This window comes from Monopterus albus, unplaced genomic scaffold (genome assembly GCF_001952655.1).
Source record: "Monopterus albus unplaced genomic scaffold, M_albus_1.0 scaffold222.1, whole genome shotgun sequence".
Lineage (NCBI taxonomy): Eukaryota > Metazoa > Chordata > Actinopteri > Synbranchiformes > Synbranchidae > Monopterus > Monopterus albus.
In genome coordinates, this window is record NW_018128102.1 from 525,101 (window position 1) to 545,561 (window position 20,461).

The following is a 20,461-nucleotide window of genomic DNA, read 5'->3' on the forward strand; positions in this document are numbered from 1 at the left end:
ATTCAGAAAAGGCATGCAGTTCCTAGTGACACATCCAAACAAATTTACATATGACTCATTTCCAAACATTCACACATGCAGACAATTTTGAGCTAAACCAAATTCTATTACTTTCCATGTCAGCACTTTCCATATCCATTCACTTACAACTATCACAGTTTGAAAAGGGCAGGCAAAAAGGGCAAACTGACGTCAGTCGAGGCATTTTAACCCCTCTCTGCCCCAGCAGAGCTGCTGGGTGGTTAACATTTCAACACCGTGGCCGCACTGTTACCTGTGAAAAGCTGTTTGATGATCACTTTTCTTTCTAGCCCACTTTGTAAGCCAACGCCGTGCTGTCCTTTGTCACCTTACAACACCAGATTAAGGTTCTTAGAAGAGGAATTGAGGTGAAAAACCAAAATGAAAAGGTTAGACTGAGCTGGCAGACCAAAGACGCGCTCTCTTTCCTTCTAAAAATATTCAGTGAAAAGACAGGAGATCCAGATTTTAACCACGGCGACAATCTATACAGATCCTTTAAAGTGCAAACAGATGAACACTACGGCTGGAAACTAAACACAGTTTGATTTGCATCAACTTTATAATGTTTAGCAATCAGAGCCTTAATGCGGTATCAATAAGGAGACTGATGTTAAGCTGATAGAAACCCTATTGACAAATATAGGTCAAGTCCAACCACAGCTAATTGTAAAGGCCTGTGGCTACAGCTAGCTGGTGGTGTGCAAAGGGGCTCTTCTGTAACTCATTAAAATATTTTAAACTTCTAGTACTTGGGGGGGAAGTTCTCAATGCTGGCAGTATCATGAAAGTGTGTGTTTAAGTCGAAAGGCAAAAAACAAACACTGTTACTGATTTTGGATTATATCATAAATAAGGTTTAACTACATACAATCTGCAATAAACCTAGCTCTACACTAATAAGATTCAGAATTCAAAACAACTTTTTGCCTGATCTTTGGCTCAAAACCGACAGTCCAGTAAGCCCAAAACAGATGCCTGGCTTTGGTTCACTGATCAACTATGTGGTTTGGATTCAATCCGTCTAACTGGTTATGTCGCTTTTACAAATCGACAAGCAGCTATTGGGAAAACAAAAGAGTATTAAGGATGAGATGAAGAGAAAAGGATGGAAGATGAAAAAGGGAAGCATTAGAACACTTTTGGCAGTAGTTTATCATCTAGAATGTGTGCCGGCTGTACTGCGGCGCACACATGCATACAAACTGTATTTAATGGAAGCAGTGAGTGAGTGAGCGATGACTGATGACATGGCAGACGAAGATAATGGTCATGGTAGCGGTGTTGGTGAAGATGGTGCCGAATATGCAGAAATTTCAGTCGCTGATGGGAGGGTACTGAAAGACGTTCAGGTCAGAGGTCAGACAAAATGAAGGCAAACTGGAGAAATAGAAGGGAGGAATAATGGAAACCATGTACGAATGAGAAGGAAAGAAACTAACAACCCCAGCTGGACAGGAACAAATAAAAAGGGGGAGATGAGAGATGTGGAGGCGAAGACAGGAAGAAGAAAATAAAGGTGCTGCCAGAGAAAAATGAGAAAGAGCAAAAAAATATGGTGAGCTAGTGAAAAGAAAGAAAAATCTTCACAATGGGGTCCAAGTAAGGTTTGTTTGACGCCCACGTGAATCATCCAACACATGATTTACTTATAGTTTTTTTTTCAATTAAATTTATTCCCCTTTAGGAAGCCATTCATTTTGGACCATTTCATTAACAAGTCGAACAGCTTGAAGACACTTCAAGCTAGCCTGGGGTCTAGCTAATCCAACACAAAGAACAAGTAGTCTGCTTATTTTTGTTTCTACATTTCAGCAGGGGAAAGGAAGAGGGGCAGGGTATAGTACAGGAGGACTGAGGACGGCATGCGTGCCCAACTACTGGAATCTTAACCTCTCAGTCCGAGTGGAAGCTGAATTAACTTTCCTTCACTCTTCTACCCCGTTGTCCCCACTGTAACATCTGCGCTCACTGAGCCTAACAAGTGCACAAAGATTAAATCTTAAACTGGGAAAAATATCATTATAAAAATGACATAAGAATACTAAAAAAAAGTGCTGTGGTGAATTACTTCTAACCAAAGGTCAGTTTCTGTAAAGAAACAAAGCTCCACTGGCCTCTCTTTGTCTAACGCAGACATATTGTTGGTACTGAATCTCTAAATCTGCTCCGTTTCAAAGCAGTGATGTCATAGCGACATACTTGGCTTTTGGCAGCTGATGCAAAACAGCTGTTTTGACATCAGTGGTCAGGGTGTGGACAGACACACAGCAGGCTTGGTTTGAGCCTTCAGATAGCAATTCGGTGTTAAATTGCTTTTTGAAGCTGGTTTAAGGGCTTTTTGTGCCACAGTATATTTTGTTGCACTTTAATGCATATAACAACATCTATCATCCAGCATGCACATTTCATTATCTTTATGAGGGTCTGAAAACTCATGAGATCAGCAGGCAAGACTGTGATGCCAAAATAATCTTTAAATCACCTTTAAAAGCCATGAACAATTGTTTAATATAAACTTAAACTGATGAATGGCCAGCAGTCAGCCAGCATCACTGCCGTTACTAAAACCTTTGACCATAGATTATTTTACTGTCTCATGCTTCGTTTCATTTCTATCCTTATTAAAAACGACGGTCCCATCCACATTTGTGACACTGTACAAAAGCGTCTCATATGCAGCGTCTAGACAGGCTTCACCGCGTGATGACTCAAAGCACCACGAGAGACTAAATGACTGTTCTACTTCCTGGAGCTGACCAGCAGCAAAGCTCCAGAAACACTGATATCTTACCATGTTTGCTCCTTAGATTCAGCACACCCCGCTACTTTTTCCAGTCTGTATAACAAGTGTGCAATGACCCAGTGTGTGTCACTTGAAACTGCATTAATTCATAAGACTGCTCTTAGGCAGAGCAAGGAGACAATATGTATTAAGAAGCCTTTATTTAGTCCGTCATATTAGTTACAACTGTGACATTCATAAAACATGGCAGAATGTAGTTTTAATTACCTTTCCTTCATTCATTCACCTGTGATAACCCCAAACTTTATAAATTATCCAAAAAAGAAAGTCAAAAGGTGGTCATCTCACTCTGGAATATTGATGAAGAGACAGAGGAAGACACCACTAAACCATAGCAGAATGGTTATTTAGAGTGACAACCTCTTGGTTTTGTTTTTATGCCAAAGAAACAGGTTTGCTTCTGAGCAGCACTTCCTTATCTTGTCCTGCTCAGCAGTTAGCTATTGAAAAACAAATGCCATTCACTGACATGCTCTGTACACACACACACACACACACACACAGAGAGAGAGGGGTGGAGGGCTGCAGTGTTGGTGATTTCCAGCTGATACACAAGCACAAAAGACCTCTGTCTGACATCATCCACCCTCCGTCTTCCATTCATCCCCAAGTCCAAATTCCTGTCCAGAATCGACTCCTCAAACTCCTCCATTTTTACATCCCAGCTCCTTCACTGTGATAATCAAGTTGGTTGTTTCTTTAACGTTTAAGCCAGAAGACACTTCAGTCGTGTCACAAAACACTCAACTCCAGACTCGTAATATTTGGGGAATTTCCCCGAAGCAGAAGACTCTGGTCAGATGAACAATGTGTTCACTTGTATAATGTCACACTATAAACACAGTACATTCTCATAGTAAAGCTCCCAGTATTCCCATTGAACTTTAATTTGAACTACTCAAACTCCTGTTTAAAGCCCGCTGAGACAAATACCGTATTTTATTTAACTAAGCTTATTCTGAAAAAGCAACTAAAATCTAATAAACAGTAAAGAGTACAACGTCCTTTCTCTGAAATACAGTGGACATGTGAAGTAACAATGAAAATATAGATGCAGCAAAATTGTATTTAAGTACAGTACTTGAATAAATGTGCCTAGTTACTTTCCACCTCTGGTCACATCAACAGGAATTTAAAGTATTAAAGTATAAAGTATTTTGGTACAAGTACAGGAGAGATTAGATGTACCGAGAGAAGCCAGGCACTGCCAGTCAGTGGGTTAGGAGATTTATTGTTCCCTCTCAGGTTCTCATATTGACTTTGACTCTTTGACATTTATCTCACTGATCAGTGCTGCCAAACATCTGAAAGCCTTTTATTATTACAGATTTGCATGCAAAGCCTTTTTTTCCCCCTAGAAAACAACACAGCCTTGAACAAACTGATGAGTATTTAGCTCATAAGAATTGTGTTATTGGACCATGTGCACCGATTAACTTTCAAATTGCAAGTTAAGCCCCATAAACAAGGTCAAATATTTGCATCACTGATCAAACTGATGATCAGCAAAAACCATACTCTCAGTGAGGGAAGGGAAGGACAAGTGGAAAACAGGAAAATAAAGGAGCCAAGATTTTTTTATTCCATTTTATGAAACTTGATGATACATGTATGAGCAATAGCGGATGCCAGCGCGTTGCAACACACTCGGCTCAAACTGCTGAAGGGGAATAACACTGAATTTCAGCTTCTCGGTATCGATGCTACAAGCTGTCTTATTGACAAAAACCACGATGTCTCAATGGTGCTAACCTCTGAGGGAGCAGAGAGCTGAAGCTTCTTAGCTGTGTGTCGTCATCCTCTGTCATTTAACTTCTCCTGTCCAAGTATAAACGCCTCCACAAAAAAGGAATAGTTTGCAGATGGTTAGTACGCGTCTTTTAAATAACCTGTGTGAATTTAAACTGTCCTGTTAGCAAACAAGTCATGAAGATGCACATTTAAAATCCGTGGTGCGACTTTAATAGAATGTCAAATCTGAGCTGAAGTTATTTTAATGAGTTTTGACATGTTCTCTATTAACCAAGATGATGTTAAAAGCTTCACTGTTTTGTTCCTACCCTAGATTTTATTGATTTCTTTTCTTTTATCAGTGGTTTTATCACCTCAGGATATTTATTGGACCTCTGCTCCAATAAATATTTATAATGGTGTAAAACCTTGTGGAAACAATGTGAACATTTTTGGCTCTTCAGCTTGTAGCTTCAGCTTAAAGCTCGACACTGTTGTCTCTTATAAGGCCTTTTAAACTGTAGCTTTTGCTGCAACCTTGAAAATGTGACATTTTTTGCCATGTTTGATGAAGTCATGGTTTCGTAACCACAGTCAAGGATGTTTTTGTCCAGTTTCTTTCTAGTGAAAAATAAGCCCCCCCACCCAGTCCATCCCTGGCTACTGGAAGAGCTTCTGCGATTCCTTAAATTGTTGTGTTCGTGTCGAGTATCGTCTCCTGACCACACTGTCTCCTTGGCTCAGACTTATCGTATTGTATTTATAACCATTCCCTACATGTGCCCTGCCTCCCTGGACCACAGTTTGCCTCTGCTGTGAGGATGAAAAATAAGATGGAAAAGTTGGCATAAACACAGCTGTGAGATAAAAGAGCAAACACGTAATTCACATGAAGTCATCACTGAGCCTAAAACCACACTGTACATTTGATAGACGGGTTCTTTTTGACAGTCTAAACAATAAGTGTTTGAGGCTCACCACCTTGCAAACTTGGAAAGACTCCAATTTGTTTCTCTAACATATTTCTTCAGGGCCTTTTTTTGTTTTATTCTTTTCAAAGAAAGCTGTAGTCTTTGGAGATGATTTACTGTGAACCACAGACAGGCAAGTCTGGACCAAACTGAATCACAGTATTTGTTTTGACCTGCCAGATGTACCAGATGGGCGGGGTCACTGGACAATGGAAACATTAAGACAAGTCAATGGAAGATAAATCTGGGTTTTTATTGCATTAGAACACTTATCTTGAACACTTGACAGAGTTGAGCTGCAACAAAGGCATTGTAAACTAAAACCTATCTCAGCATGCAGAATGATCCAAAACACAGTCAGTTCAGATCCGACCACCCTGATCTGTAAATGTTTGCACTGTGAACAGTACGACTCACACCAGGAGCACTAAAGGCATCACCGTTTGGCCCAAAACTGTTTCAGAAGAGCCAAACTGTACTACTTTGTACCTTTGCCCCCCCCGGTCTGTGAATGGTTTTGTATTACACATCAGCCCTGTCACACCCGTCAATCACGTGACAAGGTCAAGGTCCTTGTGGAAACAAGGAAAGTGGTTGTAATTAAAAATAGGAGCTTATCATGGAGGCCAATGATTGCATGCACATGCACAGTATTACTGAGGAAAGCACTTGGATGGGGTTCATCATAAACATTTCCATAACACTGTATCCAGGAGAATCTGAAATCAGAACCGATGCTCATATGGCTCAGTATTCTGTTAAGAGTGGGGCATGAATAAATATGATATAACGGCAAATGCTCCAATAAATAAATACAATAAAATAACAAAACAGTTGTATCACTCTGTTTGTTCAGGTACCATAAGTGTCAGTACCTTGTCTATTAATATTTTTTTTACATACTGGTAAATCAGTCATACTGACAAATGTTAATGATAATAAAATCAGCATGTACAGTATAATGCACATGTTCTTTTAAGAATTTGATCAATTTAACTTTGTCCTAATTTTATTAAAGGGGTGTTAACACTGAACATGGGCTTCTATAATATCTTGATTATCACTATATCAGTAATATGAGCACAACATAAGTTAAAACACCAAAAACAAGAAACTCAGATGAAAACCTAAAATAAATAAATAAATAAATAAATAAAAACCCCTGAAACATGTCCTCTACTGAGTTGTGTTTTGCTCTGCACAAGGGAACACCTTTATATGACCTAAGCATACAGGTATTAGAACAAACCTTTGAACACAGAATCCAGGAAACAGCAGAGTGAAGCTGTAAAACAGCCCTGCCCTGGTTTCACCCTGTTTGTGTCCTTAGAGTAAAAACCATGTTGTGAAAGAGATTAAGGGTGACAGACAGAGGGTGCTCTGAAGAAACTGTTACCTCGACTGCAGTTTTGGTGTTTGTCTATTGCTATACAGAAAGAAACCAAGTCATATAGGAAGGTAACTACACATACAAAGAACGGACTCAACGCACAGGTTACATGTTTATTGTAGTCCCGTTGTTTGAGAAACTGTACGGTGACACTGGTAACCACTGTCTGTCACCAGTGAAATGAAACCATTACAAGGTGATCTCAATCTCCTCCTCTTCTCATGTGTGTGAAGTAAACTGCTTCCTTAACTGTACACAACATTTGTCTGGCAGGAAACTCCCACACCAAACAGGTCAGTTATCAGAGGCTGGCATCAAGTCCGCCACTGGCGCGTTACCTATCGTAAAACCTCCTCGCTGCTTTTCAACGATAAACCGCTGATGAGGGACTCCTGTTTGGGCACCGAGTGGTCAGATGACTGTGCTAGACACACAATCACTGCCTGCATCACTCAGAGTTAATGTACAAGTCCACTTGTCTCAGAGCAATGAAATATATCTTACATTTTAGGCATTTAGCCCATTATGCTTTTCAGAGTTGCTTAAGGGAAGCAAGAGAAAAGGTTTGAATTTCTGATGTGGCATTTTTAGATTTAATTTAAACTGAGTTTGCAAGGAAAACCCTACTTTAACTGTGCTACAATGAGGATTAAATTGTAGAGGAGGGAAGTGTGTTGTCAGAGCCGAGTAAAGCTGCAGCTGAAAAATACAGTATCCAACAAAGGACTGATGGAAACGGACATGATCAGTTCTGTGAAGAGCTCTGGCTGAAATGAAAGACACGAGGGAAATCCCTCCTAAACACCAAGCAGACAACAATAGTCTGGCACATCTCCCCTGCTCTTCTGCCTTCCTCCTCTACTCACATCTGATCAAGTGAAGGAAGTATAACATTATCACCTTCTGGCCACTGTGGCTGAAATGCCTTCTGTACAATGAATACTACTTTTCCGCTCTACCCAGATTTACTCAGCTGGTCTGATGACTCAAACTACTATCATATGAGCCTGCTAACCTTTCAGGGAATGTTTTCCGGGGCGATACTGGAAGATCCTGTCCTAAAATGGCTGGTGCCCACATATACACTTCTCAGCCATAACATTATGACCACTGACAGGTGAAGTGAATATCATTGATTATCACGTTGCAGCACCTGTTTAATGCACTTGTCATTTTGGAGACTGTTTCAAGACGGCACATACTGTCCATCAACAACTATGGGCAGCAAACAGGCCCTGAAGCAGCTGCTTTGTCAGAAATGTAATAGAAGAAGAGCACTGATAGCGTCATGGCGTTCACAGTATACCAGTGCATAACTCAAATACTAATGTGCTGGAATAATTGTTATTTGGTTAATCATTTAAAAGAAAAATCTTTACACAACAAAAGGTTATCAGTGCAGTCATGTGCATGGAAATTATGTGAGGTTAGCCATCAGTTATGGGTCTGGGTCAAGGAGATTTTAAAAAGAGATAGTGACAAAGGAAAACAGGGCATTGTAGAAGTAGACAGGTTGTTGATGCAGAAGTGTTTGAGTTGAATAAAGCCAACAATGCAAAGACCTTTAAACCACCCAGCAGTAAAATTTTAATGCGTGGTGTTATCACTCTCAAGCTGCTGCCTGTTTTCCATTCAGAACTGCTCCCCCCGGACTAAGCCTCACCAGGAAGAGCAGCAAAGCTAATATATGAAGACTGTTTACATTCCTTTTACTCAAATCTACATGGGATGTGGCCTTAAGCAAAGTCTGAGTTAGTTATTAATCATCTATTCAGCTTTAAGGTGCTACATCAGCCATTTGTGTCTCCATCTTTGGTGCAGTGTACTCAGCTGGCTGCTGTGGTTTAGCTCCACTAAACTTCACTAAAGTTACATTTGTATACACTCCAAAACTGGACAACATGCACAGTTAGTAAGGAATGAGCAGCTTCAAGGACCAGATTAGGGTTAAAGAGAGTTTGTCACTGTAGCTCAGAGAACCAGTGTGTGCTGACACACACACACACACACACACACACACACACACACACACTGTCCAGGCCCGTCAGGGTCGTGCAGCATATTGAAGTATTGGGTTGCAGTTACTGCTAATCTGCAGAAGAAACATTCCTTCATGTGCATACTCGCCCCTCTTTCACTCTCCTCTTCCTCCATACTTGTCCACTACGACTCTGTGGTGTTTTCCCTACTTTTTCAAATCATCATTCCTCTTCTGCTCTGTTCTTGTAACCGTCAGTCATCTTCCACTCCCTGGCTTTTTCCTCCACAGACTTCAGATTTTTGGCATTGCAGTTTCACTTGCTCACCTTTACACTTTACACACAACTTTATAAAATAAGTTTCACCCTGTGAAGAGGACAACGTCACACACACACCAGAGGCTGGTGCAACTTGTGCAGTTAGAAAAAAAAAGCTATATATTTTGATCTTTGAACTACAGATTTGACAATAAAACCTTAAAACAGAATTGATCTGATCAGGTTGAGACCTCCCATTTTCAGTCACTCTGGCATTGTTGCTCTTGCTCAGTTTTAATTTGCCAAATACGTTAGTTTATGACCAAGTTCTTGCTTAGTTAAAAACTTTGCCATTAGCCTTAGTCGCACTTTGGCAGTGTAGATTTTGAAAGTAGTAGTGTATGCCTTATGTTTTTGGCCAGACACAGTGTGGCATGAAGAAATCAGACCATTTCTTGTCTGTCTGTTGCTCTAAACAGGGTGAAAGATGAGTTTGGGGCTTATTGTCATTGTTATTGCAGCTGGAAGGAGCTTTTAGACTTGTGGTGTTACACACTGCCCTAAAGCCCATACATGCACACTCACTTAAAGTGCCCTAATGTCGGTTTAAGCTACGTGCACACATGTAGTGAACTTGAACTGGGAGGCTTGTGGCATTAAAGGGTACAGGCTGATTTACTGGAAACAAAAGCAGTGTACTTAAGAGCAGGAGTGAATCTATCACAGCACACCACCATGTGTCAACTGCTATACCCCTCATTAAGGGTAAAGCCCACAAACATGACTTACTTCCTGTGCCAGAAAGAGCCAGAAGCGTTTGCTGCACAAGGCAAGAGGTTGTCATTGCCCTGCTCGCTAGGTCGGATCTGCAGCTTATATGGCTTTAAAACTGTTAAATGCCTTGTGATTAGCTGAGTAGTTTTGTGATTAGTGCTATGATTTGAGCCGAGACTACGGTTATATCAGGGTTTCATTTATTCAGGTTTTTTTAATATACAAATCTCCTGCAGGATGATGTTTGGCATCACTGTGTTAGTACAGGAACTAAACATTTGCACCTCAAATCATACTTGTTCATTTATGAGAGCTAAAATGATACAATGGATTTCAACAATGGAGACAGATGTCCAGCAAACTAGAGAACTAAAGGTATGTCACCCTAAATCTATAGCTTACAGACAGTTAAGAATGAAATTCTTGTTTGAGCTTTTGTTCGCCAGTTTGGGGGAAACTACTTTGATAGCTTGTTAAGCTCCACGATGTTTATTTTACTACTTTTCATTCCTCATCAGCGAGTATAAGATATGCACAAGTGAGAGGTCATGCTTGTGTTCACACAGACACACACACACACGCCAAACCCCAGAATGATCATGGCCAAGTTGCAGGTTGAGTTGTTTGGTGCAAGAGAAAGAGGCTGCTGCCAAGAATAACACCACATTTACAAGCTGAAAGGCCATTAAAAATCATGGTGAAATTAATCAAGTTTAGAACTTTGTGCCATTTTAGTAAATTAATCATGGAGATGTATATGAGTAGGGATTTTGTGCCTTCCTTTGGGACATTTAAACAAGCCACATCACTAGGAATGAGTGGTTAAACCTGTGACCTTTGGGTTGTAAGTGGCCAGACATACTGAAGTTCAGAAAAAGGAATGAAAAATTCAGGAAAGTAAGAAAATACGAGCAGTGAGAGGTTTATATGCAGAGAGAGGAATGGGGAGAGGACTAAGTAAAACGATTTATGAATAAAGAGTTGAGAGGGAAGCAGAGACGATGTGAAAATATACCATATATGAAGAAGTGCAACTCAAGCTCAACTGACAAAGTGGAAAAAAATAACAAGCAGCAGATGGTACAGAAAGCATCAGCTTGTGAGTGTGTGAGGAGAGGACAATCGCATCTGTGTACATACAGTATATTACAAGGCTCGACTTAGCCTATATCTGGGGAAGACGAAACCTGAGAAAAATGGCAATGTAGAGTAAAGACAATGAGAGTGATGCTCATAGACACTAATCCATAAAAAAGGAGCTATTAAGGCTCCAAAAAGTTGAAAGACATGCTAATGCACTGTTTTTCCAGCTTTCATGTACATTTCCTTGTACAGTATCTGCCAAAATGGTTGGTTGAATAATAATAAAGCCATAATGACTCAAGACACTTGTGGTAAAGAAACACTATCAATAGGCAAAAGGACACCTGCCTAATATGGTCACTCTTATTCTCCATATTCTAATTTTACTACAGCTGTCATTCTGTTTTCATGTTGCTGAAGTTTCTACCATGTTTTCCTGTTTAAAGAAAGTGTTTGTCAAGTTTGGTCTTATCTGAAGTAGGTGGTCTGGTGTTGTCTTAGCAGAGTGCTGTAAAGCCCCTGTATCAAATTTGTGATTTGGAGGCTAAGAACATAAAATTGACTTGCCATAACTATAAGTTGAATCAATACAGGACAGAAAACAGTACAACCAGTCCTCTCACACCTATTCAGTCTACACAAAACCCCGACAACAAAACTAGCAGCATTGCCTACTTTTACTTCACAGCAAAGAAACAGAACGGCAGGTTAATGATCAACTTCACACTCCTAGAAGTCAAATCAGGACTTCAGGCAGGCCGAGACAAGTGCTTTGAATAACATCAAGCAAGGCCAACATATCTAGTCAACATTTATCAACTCCAGAAATGTGGCACTTTCATTTATACTGGAACACCTGCCGTTCTGTCCATCTACATACAAACATACACACGATACTCTACAAAACTCAACACACTCTCCTGTGTTGTAGCAGAGGAAACTGGGATTACATCTCTAACTCCTGTATGCTTTCACTTTTTTTTTTTAGGTGACAGAGAACATCATCTCCAAACAGACCTTCATCGGTGAGCACCTGACACACACACACACACACACACACACACACACACACACACTTCAATTTGAAGCTTTGTTTCTGACATTCCTGCATTTCCTTTCTCCACCAGAGGCCAGAACCATGCCTCGTTCTTTCAACAACTCAGGGTCAAAGTTCATGACCTCGGTGGCCCAGAGGCCATCTGCCCACTTGACCCTCAGAGACACCAACTCTCAAGGTGAGACATGTGTGTCAGTGCCTGGTTACAGTCACTGAATACCATATTTTTGTCTGTGCTAAGCAATAAAACCGTACAACAATGCTAAACAGTATTTATCGCTTGCTCATACTGCATGTCAGTATTTTAATGAATGTAAACATCTGAATGCAAAGTACAACATCACGCAAGACATTCTGATTGGAATGTTTGTTTTTTTAATGTGTGTGTTATCCTGACCATATCATTTAATCTGAAACTGGCATGCAAGCTGAAGGGTGTTGACAATCTGGCAAAGGCTGCCTAATGTAATTTCCATTGAACTGACAAAGGGAAGGGAACGTGGTATATGTGTGTATGAGGATTAGAGAAGTAGGAAGAGAGGGCGAGGTTCACACATTCAGGCTGAATTTCTCATAAGGAAGTCAAGCAGTGAGAGAAACTATGAGGGCTGATTTTCTCTCCAACAAACAAATAAAGGAAACCGTGTTATCAAACTACGTTTCTACACACACATCTTAAAATGTCACGTGACAGGAGACAACTATGATATAATCAATTAACATAAAAACAGCAGCAACACCAATTGCAGCAGTGAATTTATGTGCAGTAGTTACAGTACATTTTGTAGTTCCTGGAAACCACCACCTTGAAAGATTCCTGGCCAGAACTGAATTGTAGCTGATGTGGTTACTGTGTGAGACATACACTGTATTCATTTTTAAGGCAGAGATAAATCAGTTAAAGTCCTATTAAATAGGACAGAGCAAGCAAAGATCCAACAGGAATCAGTGTGTAAGGTATATTAAACCACTGCAGTGGGACTTCTGCTCCATGTTAGTGTCACAGACCACAGAGTAAATCATTTACAAGTACTGGGAAACGGTTTAGTTATCTGTAATACTGTTACTGTAAGTATCCATTGCTGAAGTGAGATAAACTCCAGAATGCCCTTCCCAGCTTCACATGACCATTTCTTGCCTACACTGCATCCATTATTATTATGTACAAAGACACCAGCAGTCTGTTTGTTGCAGTCTTGCTTAGCTTTTAAATTCAACTGATTAACTCACTGTAGTTGTTGCAAGGCATTTGGCTGCACCACCAAGTCAAAAACTGGGATTTTCCATTTTTTCCTTGGAACCCTCACTTCCCTATGCATGCAGTCCTTGTTGTTAACCTTACTTTTGGCTTTGTCTTACAAATAAAAGACACCAGTTTCACCACATTAAGCTAGTTTCCCCCATTACAAAAGCAGACCGTGTGTTAGCATTCATTAACCGTCAACAGCAACACTTGCATAAAAGCAGAAGTGCAGTCACTAGCCATGATGCCATCCACTTTTTCCAACCCTAAACTACCTGAGCTTGTTTTCTGCTTATTTGTCCTCTGGCATCCTTACTTTTCTTTCACCTCACTTGTCCTTCACACCCACAGGGTTCCCTCCCTACCCAATCCCCACGGCAGGTCTTCACCAGTCCTGTCGCCATGTGGTTCGCTCATGGGCCAATCAGAGTTTTGGAGCTCACCTGCACAACATGACCCTGTCAAATGGGAAGCTGCGAGTGCCTCAGGACGGGCGCTACTACTTGTACTCGCAGGTATTACACTGCCCTTTCAGTACAATCATACAAGTCTTCTGAATCTCTCTTTGCAAGGATGCATAGCTTTTAAGAACAACTTAAAAACTCAAAATAATAGTTTACAGCAATATATGGAGAAACAATACAAATCCTCCGCATTAGAAAGTCATTTTTTCTTAGTACTACAAGTGGAACAATGCCAATGCTTGGCTTTATCTTGACTGTCCTTTCCACCTTTGTTTCTCTTATTTCTAGGTGTATTTCCGTTATCCGTCCCCTGCAGCCAGTGATGGAGACCAGCGCAGTGTCAGCCATCAGCTGGTGCAGTGTGTCTACAAGAAGACCTCCTACCCGAGCCCCATACAGGTATATAGAATCTATGTTCCCCTGAAATACAGCAGTCAAGCTGTACACAGGTGTACACTGTTGATACAAACTTTCTTACCTTAATTTTCATTCCTGTCCAGCTCCTGAAGGGGGTGGGCACCAAGTGCTGGGCTCCGGATGCTGAGTACGCCCTCCACTCCGTCTACCAGGGAGGACTGTTTGAACTGAGGGCTGGTGATGAGCTTTTTGTCTCCGTCTCTTCACCAAACATGGTCAATGCCGATGATTCCTCCAGCTACTTTGGAGCTTTCCGCCTGGACCTCTGAGAGGAAGAGGTGGAAAAAAAGAAAAAAGCTGAAGACAGTGGGTTTGGGGGCCTTTCGAATATCCATTGATTGGAATAAGGGTCAAGTAGACAGAAGTGTGGGATGTTGGCCTGGATCCTCAGTGTTTACTTGGACATATACGCTGAGGGGTGGAAGGATTAGGGTTTGAAGGCTTCACTTGAGAAACAAATCCTGCAAGAAGATGGGGTGACATGTAAAACACAGGGGATTTGTCCTCCTTACTTTCCATGAAGTGACACACAATCATCAAGATCAAGAGATAAGGAGAAAAGTGCAATTACACTAAAACAAATGTGAGGATATTGATTTTTCTGATGATTTGAGGAAGGGAATTACATTCTGGATGTCAAAAAGACAAACCTGCTAGATGAGAATCACCCCCAAAAATATATCCTGTTGCTTGCATCATAAAATAACACGCAAATCCCAGATTATCTCACATGTCAGGGGCCTTTTAGTGGGAAGCAATCGAACCCTTGGATTTGGACTCCAGACCAAAGAATGTACACACCATAAAAATTCAACCTCTGCATTGAACATGGGAGGAAGAACTGTGAAGTGATAGCAGAAGCAAAATCGAGTGTGTCATGAGAGTGCATATAAGAATGAGATTTAGACGTTGAACTGTGGTGATTTTAAAAATAATTCTTAACTTACGACCACTTGGAGCTTGCTGTGGACTATCTACCTGAAACACTAGAACTGTGGATTTTATCCAAAGGCTTTTTGGAGTCTGATAAGGACTGCCTTTTTGTACTGGATGCTGTACAGTAATAAGACAGAGGAAACAATGTGCCTTTTGAACAAAGGCATTTGCAAGGAGAGAAAGGATGAAAAGTGAGTGCGACATCTTGTAAATGCCAATCATTAACACAGGAAAGGATTAGAACATGAAAGAAAGAGGCTGAGGGTTGTATGTAGTTTGTGCAGTTCGTGTTGATCTATCATGTTCCCTCGTTCTCTTTCTCCTCATGTAAAAGAATTTACCATATCTCTTGTCTTTCTTGTTTAACCTGTGAAGCTGCATTAAGTTGTATTTTAAGGATCAGTTAAGCAATCAACTAGAAAATATGATGCAAGGTTTGTCGCACAAAACATTCACACAGATGGTGTTGGTGAATTTCAGGTCAAAAGATGAGATTAGTCATGTTAAAGTGGGCTGTATTGGGTTCAAAATCTAAAGCTTTTTTCAAGTGTATGTTTCATGAAACAGCTGTTTCAACGGTAGTTTAAGAGCTATACATCATTTTATAGTTAGGACTGGCCCCTTAGTGAAATACAGTAATGAAAATGTTATTGAAACACCTTTTCATTCATAGTCCAGTTTCATCTTAGCTTTCATCCTGCAAATTAACAAAAGCAGATGCTTTGGAGTCTCATCACAAGTAAAAAAAAAAAGTTGGCACTAATATGGAGATCCAATGGAGAAGTAACGGTAAAACAAACATGCCAAAACAACATCTGGATAGTGAAAGAGACTGGCCGAAACACACCCATATGCAGCAAATCTGGACCCTAGCAAACAGTTTGTCAAACGAACACGGAAAGGGCTAATTTTAGGTAAACACAGGCCAGATTCTGTAACAAAAATCACAGCACGACAGGATGTTTTCAGACATAAACCATGCACTGACTTGAACACTCAACCCCTTTAGGCTTTTTCCTCCTGCATGCACATGTGCACACAACCTCACGCCACACATCACCCAGTATCACAGACAAACGCACACATTTATCCACACCGTCTCCCCACCCTGTGCCATCTGGTAGTTGTCAGCAATCAGTCACTGTATGTTCAAAGGACTCGATTCATCTGGACAACTCAGAAAATATTTGAACTTTCCCTGTGTATGTGACAAACTACAGTGTGGCAACATGGTGAGCAAAGAGTGAGCATGGTTTTGGTCATTCAAAGGCCAAAATAAGTCTACAGTAGGTGTCTAAACCAACAAAGACCAGACAGACCACACAGATTATTAATAAAGTACTGCAAATAATTGGCAGTAGCTCTGTTAGGATTTTAACTTTCCATGCAGGAAGCAACTCCCGACTCTTGCTGGTTGGTTAATTAAGCCTACAGAGTGTTAATGTTTTTGATTTGCTGCACCCCGCCGAGTGAATTTGTTCCTCTCTCAGTGTTGTAATACTTGACTTTCTATTAGACTGTAGATAAATAAGCCATGGGGCCTTACTTCTAATTCTATTCACAAACATCAAAACCATAATCCTGCTTGCACAGGCGACAGCTAAATCAAACCAGCGGTGTGTTCAGAGAAATAAACAGCATGTACGATTTGATGTCAAGATTGATAAAGATGTTCACCTCTTTTCTAAAAAAAAGTCAGATCCAGGTTAGCCAGTTAGATTTTTTTTAGACTTACAAGCAGAAATTACCGCACTGGCCAAATGCATTACCTGACCTCACATTAACAGATTCTTTGTTGGTGAAGACCAGGCTAAATGTCAAAAGCCCATGAAGCAAGCAAGAAATCAAGCTGGCTGCAGTGAAAACCTGCTAAAGTATCTTCAGGAAGGATTGCAAAAAAATTTTCAAAACATTAATACGACTCTCTTGAAGTCCATCTGACTTTGTCCAATTACCTTCTGTTCACCGAAATCTGGGGCTATGTATAAAGCTGGCTACAACTGATGGAGATGTAAACAGCTTTAAATTAAATGCCGAGCCTCAGTCCCAGTTTCATTTCAAACATGATGTGCCGAGTACAGCTCAGGGATTTTTCAGACTGTGGTTGAGCTTCAAATTCACATGAAAATGGACATAGAAACAGAAAAACTTTGGAAACACCACACCAACAACTTCCAACCATTCGGGTTGGGTCCAAAGCCAGCCTTTTTGGTAACCACGGAGCCACTGAAGGGCCCAAAGAAAATGAGCCAAGATGATCAAATATGAGTTTCATTTAAACAACTGCTGCTCTGAAACCTTCGTCTCATCGGTAAACAGTTAATTCAAATCAGATCATGTGGACAAACAGCCTAGTTTTATGTATGTGCACTGACTTTGAAACTTAAGAACACTTTGCTAGCGTTTAGCTGCAATTTCAACACAAGGCCAACTTAATTACACCGTCTAAAGAAAAACAGACTAATATTGCTTCACTTGACAGCTCATTTTGAGTAATGCACATATTAAAATATTCAGTTCTCTCTGTAATTATATCTTGTGTTTTTGTTGCATGCGGATTTGCACAAAAATGCTAAAACATGGTTTTGGCTTCTTTTGAACTCCGGATCATTTTGTAGCCTTCCATTCGAAGTTGCCAGACCACAAACCGGACCCATTGTCCATGATTTGCTCTCTATTACAGCTAGAGAAAGACAATGAGCAGCTCCCATACAAGATTCAGGCTTATTTATATTTTGAAAATTGTACGGCTTGCTGAATGTAATTATAGGTTTCCAAGAGAGGTACATCACAGGCCTTGTTTCAATTTGTGAGGCTGTTTGTCCAAATGCAACAGTTTCTCTTTGGAGAGGGTTGAAAAACACCATGAGCTAGCCACTTAAAGATCTGTTTACCATGTCTGCCAGCCACACTGTAGAAATTAAGGGGACCCTTTGGAGGGTTTTTGTAAAACAAATAAATAAATAAATGTAAAATTAAGCGCAACCGTTTCTCACCAAAACACTGCATCCTTGAGCCTAATAAACTTGTTGAATGCAAGCTTTCTGAGAAAACAGTCCAAAGCCAAATTCTGGAAGAATTTGAAACATATTTTTATATCCATGTTACCACAACAAATGTTCATTAAAACTGTGTGAACTAAATACTTACAAGACAGACTGTCTAAAAAACACAGCTCTGTAAATGGTGGTCAAAACCTCTATGGCATATCTTTAATCAACAATTGTCTGAAAACAGATTGTAGTTTTAGCTGCAGGCTACACACATTAGGAGTCAGAGCAACATTGTTTAAATTAAATCTGAACAGGCAGAGCAAAACAACGCCTCTTTCTGCCTAAGGAACTCACTGAAAACGGTCAAGAAGTCAAGGTAAACTAAGAGTTTGTCAGTTAGTTACTAAGCCACTCTGCTAAATTTCTCATGTCATGTATACCATCTTCATGAATCAATAAAATGAACTTATTAGCTATATTCTAATTACAGTTCCTGCTTGGTTTTTGCCCATTACCCAGTTTTCTTTCTGCAAAAGATGTTTAATGGCTCCTCGAGGTGCATCTGGACCGACAAGATAATTTTGCTTTCACGCCAGCTCCAAGAAACATCTATGACATAATTGCCTGAAGTTGCTTTGTCCCCTGAAAAAGGTGAATGGTGGTGAAAGTGGCTAGTGGGTTTTGAAATCCATCCCGCAGCTGTTCTCATTGCACAACATGCTTGTATTATGGCAACAACGCAGTAACATCATGTTGCTGGCCCTGAGACGGTTCCACATATGGACTCACATCCACTTACTATAATATGATCCTGTTGCCAATTTTGTCCGAACATGACAATGAAAGACTGTTTGTAGCAGGATAATCACATTTGGCAAGTTTATTAGCTGCTACAACTGAAGAAGGTAAATGCAATCCAGAACGATGTTTCAGAATAAGTTGAAAAAAACTATAATCAGGTTTGTATGATAATACTTGAGGACCAAAGCCCAGTACTAGCTTCGACATCGCCTACATCTTCCTACATCTTATCGACCAACTGTCTCAACCTCAGTAATTAAACATCAAATCCATACTTGATTTATTTAACTAGATTCACACTACAGACACTATGTTCTTTTGCAATTTATACGGTTTCCTTTTGCCACAAACCACTCCTTCAAAACATTGTCTGAATGTAGATATTGTTCAAAACATATCCTTTCATTTCCATTTGAAGAATGTACATGTAAATTTCTTCTGATCAATGTCTAGTCTCTAGTGCCTTTTAAAATGATGCTCTTCTGTGTTATTTTGTGTTCAAATAAAGTGCCTATTGTCAGATGGGGGCATCAGTGTCCACTCATTTGTTAGTGTTTATCTCTAATTGGAGATTGATCACTTGGATTAGACAGATTAGATATTGGATTATATAGTTTACTGCTAAAATGCTCTGAAATAGGAATACTTTTTTTTTTTTTTTTAATGAAAGGCAGGGAAATTTGTACTGTTGGAGCATGCAGATAAAAAAAACCCAAATCCATGACCAGCGGCACACAGAAGGTGAAAAAGTTCATCCATTGAAATGACAACGTTTTCACAATATTATAGCAGCTGGTTCTAATTTTAACATATTCATATGGGACCCGGCTTCGCAAAACTATCCATGCAGCAGCTGTGGTCAGCTACAGACACCATAATGGTACCATAATCATGCGGCAACACATGCACATTGTGTGACTGGTTCTCCTTTCACCCTCAGCGGCTCCCTCTAGCTTTTATAATAACCAATGTGCATTTCATTACCTGGTCTAAAACATGACGCAGAGCTGAGGATCACCTTCAGTTTGTGTCTTACACCACACTCAAGAAGGAATTTTATGATCTGGGAACATTCTGTAATTTACAATAATTTCAGAGACTGTTGGTAATTTCTGCCCCATCAGACTCTAGGTCTGCAATTTGTCAAATCCTAACTATAATTTTGCAAAGACTGAGGTCTCCTGATAATTCTGACCCTGTGCAAACAGAGCTCTCAGTAGCTGTAGTCATACAGTCAACGGGGTTTTGGCCTGATATTTAAATCCTCATTTAGTTTGGCTGCAGGAGTGAGTGATTATGGAGGAAATAATTTATTCTACAGCACAAATCCTTTGAACCCTGGGGTTTTTCTGTGTTATGCCCTTTATTTTCAGGCTTATGGCAGTCACTACATGTATATTTAAAGTGGGCAAACTAAGGTATTGGTAATACTATGGCATCAGCTATAGATGTTTAGGGACAAGCCTTTTGTTTGCCTGGTTGTGTTGTTTTGTTAATGTTATCATTGGACTATGTTTTTCTCTTTACTTGAGTCTCT

At 40.2% G+C, this 20,461-nt stretch overlaps 1 protein-coding gene across 1 annotated transcript in view; it reads left to right on the forward strand.

Moving 5' to 3' along the window:
* tnfsf10l (TNF superfamily member 10, like) overlaps window positions 1–15,373 on the forward strand; it is a gene marked incomplete at its 5' end in the record, with an annotated part of 37,758 nt that extends 22,385 nt beyond the window's left edge. Inside the window, 5 exons of the mRNA XM_020619531.1 lie at window positions 12,002–12,038; window positions 12,141–12,248; window positions 13,665–13,828; window positions 14,066–14,176; window positions 14,278–15,373. Coding sequence (XP_020475187.1) covers window positions 12,002–12,038; window positions 12,141–12,248; window positions 13,665–13,828; window positions 14,066–14,176; window positions 14,278–14,463 — 606 coding nt within the window. The remainder of the gene's footprint in view (window positions 1–12,001; window positions 12,039–12,140; window positions 12,249–13,664; window positions 13,829–14,065; window positions 14,177–14,277) is intronic.
* Window positions 15,374–20,461: the final 5,088 nt, after the last annotated feature.